Source organism: Rhinoraja longicauda, chromosome 17, assembly GCF_053455715.1.
Source record: "Rhinoraja longicauda isolate Sanriku21f chromosome 17, sRhiLon1.1, whole genome shotgun sequence".
In the NCBI taxonomy this organism is placed as follows: Eukaryota; Metazoa; Chordata; class Chondrichthyes; order Rajiformes; family Arhynchobatidae; genus Rhinoraja; species Rhinoraja longicauda.
Window position 1 is genome coordinate 10,647,091 of NC_135969.1, and position 19,895 is coordinate 10,666,985.

The 19,895-nt window shown below is 43.2% G+C and overlaps 1 protein-coding gene across 2 annotated transcripts in view; it reads left to right on the forward strand.

Annotated features, from left to right (window-relative positions):
- The first annotated feature begins 18,065 nt into the window (after positions 1–18,065).
- LOC144601745 (interleukin-17 receptor E-like) overlaps positions 18,066–19,895 on the forward strand; it is a 51,152-nt gene continuing 49,322 nt past the window's right edge. For both annotated transcript variants that reach the window (XM_078414094.1, XM_078414096.1), the window contains exon 1: positions 18,066–18,327. In XM_078414094.1, coding sequence (XP_078270220.1) covers positions 18,199–18,327 — 129 coding nt within the window. In that variant the 5' untranslated portion in view covers positions 18,066–18,198. The remainder of the gene's footprint in view (positions 18,328–19,895) is intronic.

A 19,895-nucleotide genomic window follows, 5' to 3' on the forward strand; every position in this document is an offset into this window, starting at 1 on the left:
AATCCTTCACAAAGAAATTGATCTGTTTGTCCGACACTGGGTTAAAATAGATGCTAATCACACAAAGACTCTGCCCTGTCTACCACAGGGTTGTGTTCACCTGTTAAATTTGTGTAACCTTTTACGTTTGCAAGACCAAAAGCCAATAACAGGTGTGACGTCCCTTGAGTTAAATATAATTCTTCTTAAAAAATAATGTATCCACTGTTGCCGTGAAACACATGTGACGAAATCCACAGTTGGGATTGTAACATGCCAGCTCTTTAGTTTACTTTAAAGATACGGTGTGGAAATAAGCCCTTCAGCCCACCGAGTCCCCCCCCCCCCCCTCATACAGTAGGGACAATTTACAATTCTTACCGAAGCCAATTAACCTACAAACCTAGAAAACCAGAGAAAACCCACGCGGTCACAGGGAGAACGTACAAACTCCGTGCAAAACAGTACCTATAGTCTCGAAGGATCGATCACAAGTCTCTGGCGCTGTGAGGCAGCAACTCAACCGCTGCGCCACCGTGCCGCCCCTCTCCACACCTTTGGGCTGTACATTTCAATACCAATGTCATAGTCATACAGCATGGAAACAGGCCCTTTGGCCCAATTTACACATACCGATCAACATGCCCCATCCACACTAGTCCTACCTGCCTTCATCACTTTCATGGAAAATATCTTTGATTAATACTTTGTATATCTTCTCTGTAACCAATTCAAATGTTCACCTTCTACTTCTTCACCAACTCTCCATTTGACCTATTGTTGCAGCCGTGAATGGCCACTTGGATAGTTAGAACGGTTTGCTTTGTTTTGTCTTCCTTCATTTCAAATCCCATTGTTCAATGACCTAAACCCATACCTTATGTGACCTTCTGCATTATTTCACCTATGTCCTTTGGGTGAAATGGCACTCTTGGCATTATGGCATTACAATGTGTTCTGAGAATACTCATTGTGATAAAGATGTCAACAATAAATGCGAGATATTGTACAGCCTGTGAGGTATATCCAATGTATATTTATCTGAGCAGTTTGAAATTCAGCCACAGCGTATTCTCTTTATGTGGCTTGACTCCAGTTAAATAGAATTTTGTCTCGTTGTTTGGAATGAAGTACTAAATATTCCAGGATTCACACAAAGACAATGGTATTTATCAACAAAAAAGTTCTTGTATATTGGGGAAGTAGGAAGGGGAAAATATTTGAGTTCATTTCAGAGAATTTAGAACAAAGAAGTTTAAAGGACGTAATAAATACCTTGTAAAGAGGGTTTCGCACCTATAGCCCATGGCTTAACGTTGAAAAGCTTCACCTGGCAAAGTTCCTACAATCTGAAACAGTGACTGTGTATTCCTGTAGGTACGTGATCCTGCCCTGTCATGCCGAGCAAGCATTTTTGATTTTCATCTCCACACTACAGATGCTGATTGACTTCCTGTAACGTTTCCAGCCTGTTCTGTTTTTGTTTTCAGAGTTTCAATATTTACAGTTATTTCTTTGGCATTTAATTGGATTGTTTGATTTTCAAACAACACTGAAATGTTGTTTGTCTCAGGTACCTCAAATTTAATTGCAAACTTAGCACTGATGTGAAACAAAACTGTCTAACTCAGTGTTCAATTTGTAGAGCGAATACCCAATCTTTGGCTTAAATTGCATCCATTTTTACCTCAGTCTGTTGCATAAAATCAAATTCAATGACCACTGATTAATTGGCCCAAGTTGTCCATGTCGACTAGTTTTATAACCAAACTAGTCCCATTTACCTGGCTTTAGCCCATATCCTTCTACCTTTCCTAACTATATACTTGTCCAAATTCTCTTAAATGTTGTCATTGTACAAGCCTCTACAGCCTCCTCTGGCAGTCCAGTCCACATACACTCTACCCTCGGTGTGAAGAAATTGCCACTCGGGTCCCTTTTAAATCTTTCCCCTCACCATAAGCCCATGCCCTCTAGTTCTGGACTCTTCTACCCTGACAAAAAGACCGTGATGGTTCATCTTAGCTAAGCCTGGCATGATCCATTTATATGTCACGCTGCCTCGGCAAGGCCAGCAACTTAATCAAGGACGAGCCGCACCCTGGCCACTCCCTCTTCTCCCCACAAATGATGTAGAGGTGTGAATACGCACACCTCCAGATTCAGGGACAGTTTCTTCCCAGCTATTATCAGGCAACTGAACCATCCCACCACAACCAGAGAGCAGTCCTGAACTACTATCTACCTCATTGGTGAACCTCAGACAATCCTCGTTTGCTTGCTCTACCTTGCACTAAACGTTATTCCTTTATCATGTACCTACACACTGTAACTGGATCAATTGTAATCATTCATTGTCTTTCCACCGACTGGATAGCACGCCACAAAAACAAAAGCTTTTCACTGTACCTTGGTACACATGACAATAAACTAAACTGAACATTTTGTGTATGTCTGTAACGTTGCCCCTGAGCTGCCTGTGCTCTAGGGATAAGCATATTTTCAGGCTCTCCTTATAACTCATGCTCTTGACACCTGATAACGTCCCAGAATATTTTCTGCGTCCTTTCCAGCTTAATAACATCGTTCCAATAGTGGGGCGACCAGAACATACACAAAATGCACTAAATACAGTCTCACCAATGTCTTGTACAGCTCTAACATGGCGTTCTAACTCCTGTACTCAATACCCTTACTGATGAAGGCAATTATCCAAATGTTGTCTTGATCAACCTTCCTCATTAATTGCCAAGTTTTTCCCTAAACTCCAAAAAGGAAGGCTTAGAGTCTATAAGTAGCTATTGGACTTCAAAGTTATGGGGCCTGAGGGCCGTATTTTCACTGAACACCCTACAATCTTTGTGCAGATTGATATATTCTCGACGAGATGATGGGTGGGTTCTACCGAAAACATCTCATTGCAGTCAGAAGGTGAGAACAAACATTAGATTGACTGGAAAGACAAGTTATCAATCCATCATATGCATCTTATTTACAGTTTCGGGTATCGAGATATTGATCAGATTTCAGTTCCAGCTACAGTATAACCTACAGATAACATTTATTTTTTCTTTATTCTGAAAAGATGTCTGTTTTAATTCTGCTGACAATTTCACACATCAGGCCGATGAATAGGCTATCATGCCAATGATCTTTGACATCTACATCCAAGTGAAAACATTAATTTGAAATATTTCAAACATTCCCATGGCCTCTCTGAATGAAAATGCTCTTTTTTTCTGCACAGTTTTTTGCTATTGGTTTGAACCTAGTGAAACAAGATCAGACCATGTCAAAATTAGTTTCTTGTTATGATGCTTATGCTTGATATTCATGCTTCGATTCAGAACCACATTTCAGCAGTACAGGCTACTGAGCTGGATGATCAGCCATGATCATATTGAATGGCGGTGCAGGCTCGAAGGGCCGAATGGCCTACTCCTGCACCTATTTTCTATGTTTCTATGAATGGAGGACATTCTCCATAATGGTGTTTTGTAATATTGTTGAAGACTTTCTCTAAGGCAGTCCCTCTGGACTGAAGATGACTCACTTTCACTCTTGCTCTGAGTGGACCAATGAGGCCAACATGGGAACGAGGGGTCTTTCCGCAGATGGGTCTAGAGGTGCCTCAGTTGGCACGGTGGCGCAGCGCTAGAGTTGCTGCCTCACAGCGCCAGAGATCCGGGTTGCATCCTGACTACGGAGTCGGTACCTTCTCCACGTGACCTGCGTGGGTTTTCTCCGGGTGCTCCGGTCTCTTTGCACACTCCAAAGCAGTACAGGTTTGTAGGCAAATTGAGTCGGTAAAATTGTAAATTGTCCCTAGTGTGTGCAGGACAGTGTTAGTTGTGGGGATCATTGGTTGGCGTGGTCTCGTGTATCCTGTCTATTATTTCTCCACTTTGAACGATCGTGCACCAAGGATTTCCAACACATCAAAGGAGATTTTTCATTTATTCAAAATGGCTTTGAACAGATCCTTGAAACCTTTCCTCTTTGAACTAGTGGAGATTGTGATTTAAAGATTATAAATTAAGTATAAATATTGATTTTGATCAATCCATAAATCATGAGTTGTTCTTTATGGAGAACAATGTGGCTTTTGTGGCTGTATCTTAGTTTTCTATGTTTTGTGTTTCCGTTTACTGACGGATTCAGTTATTGATTGCAAATGAATCAGTTTTGTCCATAGTTTTAAAGCTATGGCTTTTTTTTTCTAAATGACAATTAAAAATAGAAAATATATCATACTACTTAATTCAAAATCTAAAACTAAAATGCATCTTATGCTGGAAATAGGAAATAAATCAGAAAATATTGGAAATAACAGAACTGTGGACCGAGACAATTATGAAGATGGGTGAATGCCCTGGGATGTTAACTCTGTTTTTCTCTCTACAGATGCTGCCTGACTTCTTGAATACTTGTAGCATTTTCTGGCCAAATTTGGCAATCAGAAATGAGATGATTTTGTGAATGCATTGCCTAATACATCATCTGACTCGACCTACAATAGCAATCATTCAATCATGGATACCACTTCCATTCTGACAAGGCAATGAAACAAGAACCAGAAAGTAGACTTGGTCTCAACAACTTTCATGGACTCGGACTGTATTGTACAATTTCACTATTCTGTAACTTCACACATGCCAGCCTCCAGCACCCATCGACTCCATCTACATTCTGTACAGAACACAGGTTTGGGAAAGCAGCAACATAGTGATGGACCATTAACCTCCTGGTCATCCCCTCTTCCCCCACCCTCTCCCATCAGGTAGGATGCAAAACCTTGAAAGCACGTACCACCAGGTTCAGGAAGTGTTTCATCCTTGTGTTATTGGGCTACTGAATGGACCTTTCATAATCTCAGGGTGTAGTCCCAATCTCCAAAACAATTTCATTGCAGTCTTTTCATCCTTTTTCTCCCTGCACTTTCTCTGCAGGTGTAATACTATAACACTATATTCTGCACTCTGGTATTAGGATGTACTCGTGTGTGATGTGACTATACTCACGTATTGTATGATTTGACCGGACAGGATGCAACCAATGTTTTTCACTTTATCTCGGTACATGTGCAAATGCTAAACTAATACCAAAAAGACAGCTAATATTATCAAAGACACACATGGCCCTGGCCACATTCTCTCCTTGCTGCGACCATCAGCAAGAATGTTTAAGAGCTTAAGAACCATGACCTCCAGGTTCAAGAACAGCTTCTCCCCATTAACCATCAGGCTCTTTAACCACCCTGCACAATCCTAACCACAATCATACCTCAATCACCTCAACCTTATCGAACCACTATTGGCCTCGTACTACATTGGTTGCTCTACATACTTTGTATTTTGTACTATCATGATCTAGATGACCTAGAATAGGTACGCGCGGCACGGTGGTGCAGCGGTAGAGTTGCTGCCTTACAGAGCTTGCAGCGCCGGAGACCCGGGTTCCATCCCGACTACGGGTGCCGTCTGTACGGAGTTTGTGCCTTCTCCCTGTGACTGCGTGGATTTTCTCCGAGATTTTCGGTTTCCTTCCACACTCAAGACATACAGGTATGTAGGTTAATTGGCTTGGTATAAGTGTAAATTGTCCCTTGTATAGGATAGTGTTAATGTGCGGGGATAGCTGGTACGTGTGGACTCGGTGGGACGAAGGACCTGTTTCCACACTGTCACTCTAAAAAAATTAAACTAAACTGATTAAATATACAATAAATTTTGTTGTTGCATCAAATATGCCGAAAAAACTGTAGCACATAAAAGTTTCATTGTTCCAGTTTATATCTGGTGCAAATAACAAATATACAATCTAGACTCTTGAAATTCCAAGAACTGTCACAGAACTTGTGTTTAGTTTAGTCTAGTTTAGAGATACAGCACGGAAACAGTCTCTTTGGCCCACCGAGTCTGGACCGACCAGTGATCCCCGCACACTGATACTATCTTACACGCACTAGCGACAAATTATAAATTTTACAAGCCAATTAACCTGCAAACCTGTACATCTTTGGAGTGTGGGAGGAAACCGGAACTCCCGGAGAAAACCCACGCAGGTCACGGGAAGAACGTGCAAACTCTGTTCAGACAGCACCCGTAGTCAGGATCGAAAAGATGCAATTCTATCGCTGGCCACTGTGCCTGTTTTAAAGAACTTTGCAGTTATTTCTCGAAACTTTTTGAAACGGCATCAGCAAGATTGCTGACACAGCCTTAATTCTGGAAACACAGCACAGGCAAATTTCTAGGCCATATGAGTCAATAGCTTCTAGATCGAAAATAAAATCCCCGTTTTTTTCCAGAGTAAGTGATTTGTATCAAGCAGAAAATTGTGCAGTATCTTATCTTGTGTTCTTTGCATAATGTCACATAATGTCACCTCTATATTTCTCACCCTCTGCCAAAGCAAAGGTGTTAAGAAATGGATGTTTGAACTAAATAGGAGGGGGTGGGGGAAATTGGTGTTATAAAGTGTTAAACTGCATACAAATAATTCATATCATGCTGGGCAGTAAGCAAATTCTTAATGATAGATGTGGAGAAAAGTACAGCCAGCGTAAAACAATCCGTAATGCAAGAAAATAAATAAAGTTACAAATGACAATTTCCTAGATACTATTTTCATTCACGTAAAAAGAAAATTAGATTCCGGTCCATGGGGGGTATTGGTGGGGAAGGTGAGAGGTGTAATTTTGACCTTGTGCTTTATTGGAGACCTGGTGGGTCAGAACAGGAAGTCTACTTCATCTCTCCCCATTATTAGAGTTTGGAGATACAGTATGGCATGGACTCTATGATTCTATCACTCTATAACATGCTCTTCAGCCCACCGAGTCCACAGCGACCATTGATCACTTGTTAACACTGAAGAAGGGTCTTGACCCAAAATATCACCCATTCCCTCTCTCCAGAGATGCTGCCTGACCCGCTGAGTTACTCCAGCATTTTGTGTCTGACACTAGCTTTATGTTTCCCACTCCCTACAAACTAGGTGGAGAATGCGGGCATGAATACACTGGCTACTCGCACAATGGAGGAACTTATCTGATCTGGCATTTATTTGAGAACAGCATCGAGCAACAGCGAGTTGCCTGAGAACATCAGCGGGCAAGCCAAGAGTTGACCCACAACTTGCCTCGGGTAACTGAGCCACTGCTGCTTCATGCTGTGTGAGGGCACACAGCCCAGGTACTGTCATAGGCAGCAGTGTGCCTACAGCCCATGGGGTTCTAGCCAAACTGACTGAGACTGAAGCATTTTCTTTCACATTTGAGATGACTGCTGAGAGAGATGGGTTGAGAGGAAGCAGGACAGGAAGAAAGCAGAACAGGAAGAAAGCGAGAGAAAGAGGAACACACCCTCAGAAAACCTGCTACAAACAAGCCCTGAAATGGAACCCCCCAAGGAAAAAGGAAAAGAGGTCGCCGCAGGAACAGCTGGAGAAGAGGTGTCCAGGCAGAAATGTCTGGGAGTGGGCTCAACTGGGGAGATCTCGAAAGAACCGCCAACAACCAAGTGAGGTGGAGGACATTTGTCAATGGCCTATGCTCCCTAGAGGAGCAAAGGGCTTAAGAAGAAGAAGAATTAACCCACAAACCTGCACATTTTTGGAATGTAGGTGGAAACCGGAGCATATGAAGGAAACCCATGTGGGCACATGGAAAACTCCACAAAGACAGCACCCGAGGTCAGGATTTTTTCATAATCCAGGGGATTTTGGCAGATTACAATAAAGATCCCATTATCAGTTCAATCGCCTTCTCCAAAACCCCAGGATTTAGACCATCAGGTTGTATAATCATTCTTTACCAGTTCTCTATTTCCCGTTATTAGTCTGGTTAGGCCGCATGTGGTGTATTGCATGCAGATCTGGTCACCCTATTAAAGGAAGTTTGTGGAGGTGTTTCAGAGATTGCAGAAGAGGTTTACCAGAAAGCTGCCTGATTAGAGGGCATTAGGTACAAGGAGAGTTCAGAGCTTACAGTTCAGAGATACAACATCGAAACAGGCCCTTCAGCCCACTGAGTCCATGTTGACCATCGTTCTCTGTTACTCTACTTTCACAACCACTCCCAACACACTCAGGGCAATTTATAGAGGTCACTTAACAAACAATCCTGTACATCTTTGGAATGTAGGAGGAAACTACAGCACCCGGACGAAACCCATGCAGTCACAGGGAGAACGTGCAAACTCCATGCTGTCAGCACCCATGGTCGGGATTGAACCCGGGTCTCTGAAGCCGTGAGGTGGTAACTCTACCAGCTGCGCCACTGTGCTGTTCCCTGTTATTTTTATTGACTTCATTGTCTCCCTGTATGACCGCATGGAGGAAACCTCTGCAACATTCCGGATTATAACTGTTCTGTAATTGGCGGCCAGCTTTAAGTGGCCTTGGCTCGTATCACTGGAACTCCTCACCTGAAGCTCCAACCCTGGCCTTTTAAGATGCTCCTTCAAACGTCATTCCAACCAAGACCTTTGCCACTTGGATGGCCCAGTGGTGCAGCGGTAGAGCTGCTGCCTTGCAGTGCCACAGACCCGGGTTCCATCCTGACTGTGAGTGCTGTCTGTACGGCGTTTGTACGTTCTCCCCATGACCTGCGTGGGTCTTCTCCGGGGGCTCCGGTTTCCTCCCACACTCAAAAAAAGTACAGGTTTGTAGGCTACTGTAATTGGCTTTGGTAAAATTGTAAATTGTTACAAGTGTGTGGAGGATCGTGTTAGTGTGCAGGGATCGCTGGTCGGAACAGACTTGGTGGGCCGAAGGGCCTGTTTCCGCACCTTATTCCTAAACTAAACTAAATTAAACCTTTCCTGATATCCCTTTCTCTGCTATTTTTCTTTGAGAGTCTTTTGATTGGGAACTTTTGGTATGATCTTTTTTTTTAACCTGTCGGAGCTGTTAGACAAGTACAGGTTACTATTGTTGCTCCGATTCTCAGATTATATGGCAAGTTTCACTTCTTAAAATTGCATTCTGTTGATTGTTATTGCAATTTGCTACCTCTCAATTCGATCCACCCAGTGCCCCTTTCCTGTCTCTAGAGAGGTGAAGATCATTGGAGGGCAAGGCAATACAGCAGATCACCAGCACATTGCCCAGACAAGAATGTCTCCATTTGGAGTGGAGACTGGAAAGGTTGTGTTTGCTTTCCTTAGAATGGAGAGTGCTGATGGTTTAGTTTAGTTTATTACTATTGTCACGTGTACCGAGGTGCAATGAAAAGCCTTCTTTGGTTGTGTGCTATCCAGTCAGTGGAAAGACTATACACGATTACAAGGTAGAGACAAAATGCTGGAGTAACTCAGCGGGTCAGGCAGCATCTCGGAACAGAAGGAATGGGTGACGTTTCGGGTCGAGACCCTTCTTCTGAAGAACCTCTGAAGAATGCTGAGTTACTCCAGCATTTTATGTCTACCTTTGGTTTAGACCAGCATCTGCAGTTTTTTTCCCTACACATTGTTACAATCAAGCCATCCACCGTGTACAGTTACAGGATAAAGGAAATGAAGTTTAGTGCAAGATAAAGTCCAATAAAGTCAGATTAACGATTGTCCAAGGGTCTCCAATGAGTTAGACGATAAGTCAGGACTGCAGCCTAGTTGGTGATAGGATGGTTCAGTTGCCTGATAACAGCTGGGGGGGAAACAGTCCCTGAATCTGGAGATGTATGCATTCACACTTCTGTCCCTCTTGCCCGATGGGAGAGGGGAGAAGAGGGAGTGACAAGGGTGAGACGTCCTTGATTATGCTGGAGGCCTTGCCGAGGCAGCGTGAAGTGCAGATGGAGATGATGGGCCTTTCTTAAAACTGGGGCGAGAATGATTATGGGTGGTCTCTGTACCGAGTAAGTACATTCTCCCTGTGACCCCATAGGTTTTTTCTGGGTGCTCCGGTTTACTCCCACATTCCAAAGACATACAGGTTTGTAGGTTAATTGGTTTCGGTAAAATTGTAAATTGTCCCCGGTGTGTTGGATAGTGTTAGTGTATGGGGATCGCTGGTCGGCGTGGACTTGGTGGGCCTGTTTCCGTGCTGTATGTCTAAAGTCTAAAGAAACAACGACTGGTGTCTCTTTTCACAGATACTACTTGGCTGGCTGAGTTGTTTCAGTCTATCTGTTGTGATTGCGTGTAGGAAGGAACTGCAGATGTTGGTTTACACCGAAGATAGACACAAAATGCCAGAGTAACTCAACGGCTCCGGCAGCATCCCTGGAGAAAAGGAATAGGTGACGTTTCGGGTTGAGACCCTTCAGGGTGATGAAGGGTCTCGACGCGAAACGTCACCTATTCACCTTCTCCAGAGATGCTGCCTGAAGCGTTGAGTTACTCCAGCGTTTTGTGTCTATCTGTTTTCATTACCGATTCCAACACCTGCAGGTATGTCTGTTTTCCATTACTGATTTTATACTAGCACACCAATGTATTTGTTGGATTGTAAATCGAAATTAAAGGCTGTGTAAAGTACATAATAGGCACAGCCAGTTCTTTGTGACATCGTTTTCAGGGCAGGAGAAGGAAAAAACACTGGAATAGTTGACAAAATAATTCCTCCCTTAGTTTTCCTGCTGCGACTCTTCAATATATTCATCCCTTCTTCCTAGATTTCTTCATCCAATGAATGTTGGAAGATTCCTCCCAGTGTCTTGCTAAATTGTCAAAATCTACTATCGTGGTGAATTCTCCAGATCTGAATAATCAACCCTGATAAAATAAACATATCTCTCAATGAAAAGAACCTAGTTTCAATTAGTTAATTTGTTCCCTGAATCACTTTGAACATTCTTCAAACTTAGTGCATCAAATGTTAGGATGGTCGAACAGATTGCACAAACCCAATCTTACCATGAAGGATGGTCCTGAAGAAAAGAGCCCTCAGTGGTATAAGAAAGGTTTCCAATATTGATTAGGTTTATTATTGCCATGTGTACTGAGGTACAGTGAAAAGCTTTGCTTTGCATGCTGTCCAGTCAGATCAGATAATACGATATATAAATATAAGTCAAACATGTGTACAATGGATAGAGCAAAGGGGAAGATACAGAGAGAGACACAAAGCACTGGAGTAACTCAGCGAGTCAGGCGGCATCTCTAGTGAAAGAGGGTGGGCGACATTTTGGGTCGGGACCTTCCTTCAGATATAGAGTGCATAATGTAGTTCTCAGCGTTATAGTGCACCAGTTCCAGGGACAAAGTCCAATGTCTCCAGTGGAATAGAGGTGAATTAGACAGTACCCTAGCTTGTGGAAGGACCATTCTGAATCCTGATAGCAGAGGAGCAGAAGCTGCTCCTAAGTCTTGTGGTAGAAACAGGCTGGATCTCTGGAGAATATGGATTGGAGAGTGGTGGTGCGTGCTTTCAAACTTCTGTATCTGAATTTCCAATGTTTTCAGCTATTCTGAATCTATTAAAACAAAAGTTTGATCTTTCTTAAAAATAAAATACTGGGAAAGATTTTAACATATTAAATAGATGTCGCCAACCTTAATGAAAGAAAATCTAAATGTAGGTTACATTTGCCCCTCTTCCACACAGCTGTTCTTTCCCATTTCTTTAGAAGCACAGGAATTGTATCAGATTGAACCTGCTGCCAATTCAACAGGTGATCGCAGTGGGAAATTGTCAAGTAGTTTGCACTGGATAGATCAGTTGAGCTCGGTTTATGGTATATTACATGGGTAATCTTACAATTTCCAACACCGTTCATCATGATTTTATCAGTTAACTTCACACTACTAAAATGTCAAATGAGTGTAGCTAATTTTAAATCAGCTCGGGGAACTAAAAATTGCCTGGCCTGGGTTCGGTGGTAGCTTTTAAAGTTTCCTCTGTAACCCACATAGGAAAGGATATGTCATCATTTCCATTTGCAAAACCTAATTGAATTGGCGAAGAGACGTTTATGAAAAAGTCAATATTTATTGATGAATGACACTATCTTTTACCACATAACATTACCGTAATTGGTGGCATTAGATTATAAAGTTATAGAGAGTGATTGCCACAGTTAAATTAATTCTCCAAAGCATGAGGAGGTTTGCAGGGATTGAGGGACTGGAGCGACTAGGCTTGTATATACTGGAATTTAGAAGGATGAGAGGAGATCTTATCGAAACGTATAAGATTATTAAGGGGTTGGACACGTTAGAGGCAGGAAACATGTTCCCAATGTTGGGGGAGTCCAGAACAAGGGGCCACAGTTTAAGAATAAGGGGTAGGCCATTTGGAACTGAGATGAGGAAAAACTTTTTCAGTCAGAGAGTTGTGAATCTGTGGAATTCTCTGCCTCAGAAGGCAGTGGAGGCCAATTCTCTGAATGCATTCAAGAGAGAGCTGGATAGAGCTCTTAAGGATAGCGGTGTCAGGGGGTATGGGGAGAAGGCAGGAACGGGGTACTGATTGAGAATGATCAGTCATGATCACATTGAACGGCGGTGCTGGCTCGAACGGCCGAATGGCCTCTTCCTGCACCTATTGTCTATTGAGGGTGGTGCAGTGATAGAGTTGCTGCCTTAGAGAGCGGCAGAGACCCTGGTTCGATCGCGTGCTGTCTGTACGGAGTTTGTACATTTTCTCCTGTGACCGTGTGGGTCTTCTCCGGTTGCTCCAGTTTCCCCCCACACTCCAAAGACGTACAGGGTTGTAGGTTAAACAGCCTCTGTAAATTGTAAATTGTCCGTAGTGTGTAGCATTGTGCTAGTGTATCACTGGTCGGAGCAAGGGCCTGTTTCTGCGCTGCATCTCTAAAGTCTAAAGTAAAAGTTACAAAACTGCTGCCAAGGCTGAAATTACTACTAACCGTATGATTGTCATAAGTTGCACTTGAGAATAGTTCAGAAATACTTCATTGCCTGAGGAGTGCTCCTGGATAACGTGAGGTTGGGAAAGGCACCATGTAAAAGCAAACCATTCTTTTGACTACATTTGATGAGCTGATTTATGTTTAAAAAAAATCGAGAGACAGAGGGGGTGGGAGCTGCTTTACGTTCTCATCGTCCACCCTGGGTAGTTCCACAGAACTGGCAACATGTGCAGCAAAGCGTCAACTACGGTACTCTGAAGCACCAATTGCCACTTTTGATTGTTGTGGTTGACATACGAAAGAAGAAGAGACAGGAAAGGTAACTTGTAGTTTGAATGCTATCATCACCTCCAGTGTTAGCCTTAACAACTTTTTCCCTCGCACTCATCCTCTCCTCACACCTTCAAGACAGGAAACCTCACATTTTTTATTCCACTCCTTTCAGGTTTCTCCCTAACCTCTCTACTACGCCATTCAGTTCAGCCACTCTTGCTTTTCTTGTTGAGATGTATTCTCCTTCCAATTTACTCCACCTTTGCCTCTGCCGTGTATATATTTTTTGCAAAACCAAAAGTGTTAGAGTAAATCAGTGGATCAGGCAGCATTTCTGGAGGATATGAATTGGCAAAGTATTGGGTCGTAACCCAACTGAAGGCTTCAAGAGTATCTCCATCGTCAATGCAGGCAGCATTTGCAGCCATGTTTTGCTAGAAGTACCCAATAGATGATCCAAATGACACAAAGTGCTGGAGCCATTCAGCAGGTCAGGCAACATCTCCGAAGAACCCCATATATAGTTGATGTTTTGGGTCGTGACCCTTCTTCAGACTGAAGGATTCCAACGTGAAATGTCACCAATCAATGTTCTCAAGAGATGCTGCCTGACCTGCTGATCCACTCCAGCACTTCTTCTGTGTCTTCCTCTATGGACCAACATCTGCAGTTCCTTGTTTCTAGATGATCCACTTTTGTTTCCTCCACATGAGATCTCCAGTTATTGCAAAGACATTCAAATCAGACAATATCCTGGCTGTAATACTGAAGGTCTGATAACTAGTCACGCCTTCGGCCAAACTATTGCAATAAAGATACAAGGTGCTATTTAATAATTCACAAAAAAACCCCAGGAAAAATACAATCTAAAAGTGATGGATGGTGCTATTTGCACCACTTATTAAGTGAAAAGTGCCCATCAAGATCCTGCTCACAAATCCCCAATTCAGACTTTGTCAGTGCCAACATGCCATAAGGTCAAGTGATAAGAGAAGAATTAGGCCATTCGGCCCATCAAATCCACTCAGCCATTCAATCGTGGCTGATCTATCTCTCCCTCCTAACCCCATTCTCCTGCCTTCTCCCCATAACCTCTGACACCCGTACTAATCAAGAGTCTATCTATCTCTGCCTTAAAAATATCCACTGACTTTGCCTCCACAGCCTTCTGTGGCAAAGAATTCCACAGATTCTCAACCCTCTGACTAAAGAAATGTCTCCTCATATCTTTCCTAAAAGAACGTCCTTTAATTCTGAGGCTATCACCTCTAGTCCTAGACTCTCCCGCTCACATCCACTCTATCCAAGCCTTTCACTATTCTGTACGTTTCAATGAGGTTCCCACTCAGGATCATGCTCAGGCAGAGGACATTAGTTTAACTTGGCATTAGGGTTTGTCATGGATATTGTGGACTGAAGGGCCTGTTCCTGTGTTGTACTGTTCGAAGTAGATGAAGTTAGGAATGTTACTTTTTAAGGTGATAGTCGACAGTTGGAAACTCTCCAGACTTTCTCTTAGGGTCTGATAATTTATGACAGCAATTGGGATTCCTGTCCCTTAGGTGAGAAACTCTGAGCCAGGTGTCCATTCAACATACCTAATTATACATAAAATGCTGGAGTAACTCAGCTGGACAGGCAGCACCTCTGGATAGAAGGCATGGGTGATGTTTTGGGTCAAGACCCTTCTTCCGACATTCAGCATTTTGTGTCTATTTTCGGTGTAAAGCAGCATCTGCTGTTCCTTCCTGCACACAACATACCTAATTATTACTTGTTCCCGTCCTTTTCTGTTCTCTGCAATTCATGTTGTATGTAGCAGGAAAGAAGTAAAATCACAGAAATAGCACGCAGCACACAGCCCAGGATCAATGTACGGCCTGTTCCTGTGTTGTACTGTTCGAAGTAGAGGAATTTAGGAATGTTATTTTTACACACCTCCTTATAACGGATTTTGGTTATAGCGGACAGACTGAACTTCACCGCCAGGCTGGACTGCCGGCGCCACCCCTGGCAGCTCTTCAGATGCCACCGCCGCTCCACACAGCTTGCTCGGCTACGCCCACCGTTACTGTGTTGCTGTGTTAAGACCTTATAGCTTTGTAGCTTCGGGCAGGTAAGGGTTATAGTGGACAATCGACAACTATTGCCCCCACTATGGTCTGTTATAACAAGGGTTTACCCTACAGGGACCAGCAACATCCACAAGGTCTAGTCTGACATGAGAGATGTGTTGTGTACATGTACTGTGAAGTCATACACCTCCGGCACTTGCATTCTGCAACAATATCTGGGACACGAGAGGTACAATTAAATTCACCACCTGCCAGTAAAATGTAAACCTTGCATACACCCTTGACTGCGCAAACAAGGAAATCGCTGCAAACATTTGTAGAGATTTAAAAACTGTGTCAATGTCAGAGCAAAGTCAACAACTTCTGAAGTGACAGAACCATTTTAATTTTTGCTTGCACATTTTCAAATGATTTTATATTTTCTTTGAGCACAACAGCCACCTAAATCTGTGACCTGATTACCATCACACATGCCAACCTGTTCGTTTTCACAATCACTCTTGGGTGACCACGTTTCCTCTCGTGGTTTGTGGCTTGCTCCTAGTCATGAGATTTGAAAGTCGGGCTTTTTTTAGGTAATTTTGTTCTCTCCCACTGCTCTGCTTTGAAGGCATATAGCAACATTTTCCTCCTGTCTCTCTTTAAGACTGTGACGCATCGATACAAGGGTGCTAGGCAGCTGGATGAGCTGTACATCACAGCCACAGACAGCCACACATGTACTGTACACACGCGTTCACACACACCCACATGCACAGCGGTAGCGTTGCTGCCTTACAGTGCTTTCAGCGTCAGAGACGCGGGTTTGATCCCGACTGCGGGTGCTGTCTGTATGGAGTTTGTACGTTCTCCCCGTGACTGCGTGGGTTTTCTCCGAGATCTTCGGTTTCCTCCCACACTCTAGACGTACAGGTTTGTAGGTTAATTGGCTTGGTATAAATGTAAATTGTCCCTGGTGCGTGTAGGATAGTGTTAATGTGCGGGGATCGCTGGTCAGTGTGGACTCAGTGAGCCGAAGGGCCTGTTTCCGTGCTGTATCTCTAAAACTAAAAAACAAAAACATGCATATTGCAAACATGTACACATACACACCATGCCCACACATACATACATGCACAGGCACATGAATACACACTTACACGTATCTGTACACTGTAAATGGCTCGATTGCAATCATGCATTGTCTTTCTGCTGACAGGTTAGCACGCAATGAAAGCTTTTCACTGTACCTCGGTACACGTGACAATGAACTCAAACTTACATCCACACGTGTACACATCCATGCACAAACACCCTCTCTCCCTCACACACATGCATACACATTCATTCACATATGCATGCATAGAAGTGTACACACAGGCGTAATCACACATAAACACAGGCACACACATACAAACACGTGCAGGCTCTGATGTTATAAACCATCCTGATAAACCACTCACTGGATTTTAGAAGAATGAGGGGGGACCTCATTGAAATGTACAGAATAGTGAGCGGCATGGATAGAGTAGATGTGGAGAGGATGTTTCCACTAGTGGGAGAGTCGAGGACTAGAGGTCATAGCTTCAGAATTAAAGTACGTTCTTTTAGGAAGGGGATGAGGGGGAATTTCTTTAGTCAAAGGGTAGTGAATCTGTGGAATTCTTTGCCACAGAAGGCTGTGGAGGCCATCAGCGGATATTTCTAAGGCAGAGATAGATATATTCTTGATTAGTACTGGTGTCAGAGGTTATGGGGAGAAGGCAAAAGAATGGGGTTAGGAGGGAGAGATAGATCAGCCATGTTTGAATGGCGGAGTAGATGATGGACCGAGTGGCCTAATTCTGCTCCTATTACTTATGACTTTATAATATGACACTTATATCACTAATTTGTGTGGAGTATCAATAATAGAGCTGGAAAAACCTGGCTACCCTTGTTTACACTCAGTAAGTAATTACATTTGAAAGGAAGAAAACTTTAATGTAAAAAACAGAAGATCTGAAGACGGTCCCAACCCAAAAGATCGCCTTCCTATATACTCCAGAGATACAGCCAGACCCACTGATTACTCCAGCACTTCGCGCTTTAAAAAAAAACATCGACCCAGCTTGCCCATGCCGACCAACATGCCCCCATCTACACTCGTCCCACCTGCCCGTGTTTGGTCCATATCCCTTTAAACCTATCCGATCCATGTACCTGTTCAAATGTCTTTTAAATGTTGTTATAGTATCTGCTTCAACTACTTCCACTGGCTGCTCGTTCCATATAAATGTATAAAAATAACCAAAGTCTGTAGTCTCTTTTTTGCTCTGGTTTATTTTCACTCACATGTTTAGACCGTAATGTTGTATCCTTATTGTTTTGATGTGTTTATGCTTTATTCTTAACTGTTAACTGTATGTTTGTGTTGTCATTTGTGAGCGGAGCACCAAGGCACATTCCTTGTATATGCACATACTTGGCCAATAAACTTATTCATTCATTCATAAACTTATTCATTCATTCATTCAAAAAGGGAAAGGTTGAGAAGAAAAAATCCCTCATCCCCACCCCACATGAAGAATAAAAGAAATTAAAGTAATTGCCTGAAGTGCAGTCTGTCTCCTTTAAGAAAAACATGTTCAATTGACCCCCCAGTCATCGAGATGCTCTATTTAAACACCAGTGATTCATTAATCCCACGTGCAAACATGCACATCATTATTCAGATGATTCAGATTAGACTTGCATTCTGAGATGCTGCCTGACCTGCTGAGTTACTCCAGCATTTTGTGAATAGATACCTCCGAGTAGACTTCCTTCGCCGTTGCGATGTAAATTATTGGGAGTGCTTGGAGCCCGCAACGTTATCGAGGGCACTGTCCCTTTAAAGAATCAGGTGGGAGGTGACCCTGGTGTGACTGGCTCCACATGTCTGCTAGTGGTGCCGAGCTTCATTCCAAGCTTCTCTGCTTTCAGAGCCAGCAGCAACCCTGGCATTTCCTTCCCTTTAGTCTTCCGAGATCCCACACAACTTTGCAAGTGAAGCCGAGAGCTTTGGCCTGAAGGTGCACAACAGACACTTACTTCATGGATTCATTATCCAGACTCTTGTTTACCTTGTTTTTGACTGGCATTGCTCTCAGCGGCGGAACCAGCGACGTGAGAACGATTTCCAAACTGAGTGCCTTTGCCTTTGGCGACCCGGGGGGGAAGCAGGTAAGTTCTGACCCTGAAGTTCAGTAACTACTTTATAATTGAGCGGGCAATGTGTCCACGGCACGAGCCTGCGCTGGGAAACAGCTGGTCAGGTTTTACTGTCAGATTTACCGCTTTAAAAAAAAAGTAGTTCATTGTGGTAATTTTTTACACAGCATTTCAGATAGAGTTGCCTCAGTGTTTCTACTGTGTTTCTGTCAGCAGTGGGACAAAAAGAATGATAAGCAAATGGCTCCCTAAAACTGTCAATGCTTTTATGTTATATAATGAAAAGAACCCATTGTAGAAACTTATCAAGGTGATAAGGTTGTATTTATCTCGAGGGTAACATCTCATCCATATCTACCCCATTGGTGACCCTCCTTGATCTGTCTTTGCTGGCTTTACTTCACAATAAATGTTATTCCCTTATCATGCATCTATACACTGTAATGGCTCGAACCATCCTACCACACCTAGACAGCAGTCCTGAACTACTATCTACCTCATTGGTGACCCTCGGACTATCCTTGATTGGACTTTTCTGGCTTAACTTTGCACTAAACGTTCTTCCCTTTTAAAGTATGGAAACACTGTAAGTGGCATGATTGTAATTGTGTATTGTCTTTCCACTGACTGGATAGCACACAGCCAAGGCTTTTCACTGTACCTCGCTACACGTGACAATAAACTGAACTGAAAGGTTGTAGATATCTTGTCCATGTGATAAGGATGCATCTCCAAATGCTGTGCCCAGAACTATCTACATTGGCAACAAAAACTCGCAATGATGCAGCACCCTTAGTGTAATGAAACATTCCAAGGCACTTAACAGGAGCTCTGTTAAACAAACAAAATCACACTGAGACAAGGAGGGATTTATCAGGATGGACAACCATAGGCTCAGTTCAAGAGTTAGGCTTTAAGTATCTTCTTAAAGAGAGACGGAGAACACTGGAGTTTAGTTAATAAAAATGAACTGCAGTTGCTGGTTCATACCAAAGTTAGGCACAAAATGCATGAGTAACTTAGTGGGTTAGGCAGCATTTCTGGAGAACAGTACCAACCCAAAACGTTAGCTGTCTGTTTTCACCAGAGATGCTGCCTGACCTGCTGAGTATTTTGTGTCTGAGTTTAGGGCCTAGGCAGGGCCGTCTTAACGCATGGGCCTGATGGGCACTTGCCCGGGGGCCCACGAGCATAGGGGCCCCATGCTGATCTGTGTATGTTAAGTGACTTGCAATAAATAAATACTACTTTAAAAATGCAGGTTCAATAAGTGCTTTTTTCGCAACCTTTTTCGGTCACTAAGTGCTTCTCACAGCGATCTGTAAGTGCTTTTCGCAACAATGTAGCACCCCAAGTCCATCGCTAAGTGCTTTTCGGTAAGTGCTTTTCGCTGGCACGACAGGGGAGGGGGCTGGTAGGGAAAGGGGGGTGGGGGAGAGTAACGGTAGGGGCCCCAGTACACTGCTTTGCTCGGGGACCCATAATGCTGTAAAAACGGCCCTGGGCCTAGGCAATGAAAAACTTGGCTTCCAGTCCAAGAGATTAGAATCGATGAAGTGTATGGATTTTTAGGGCATTGT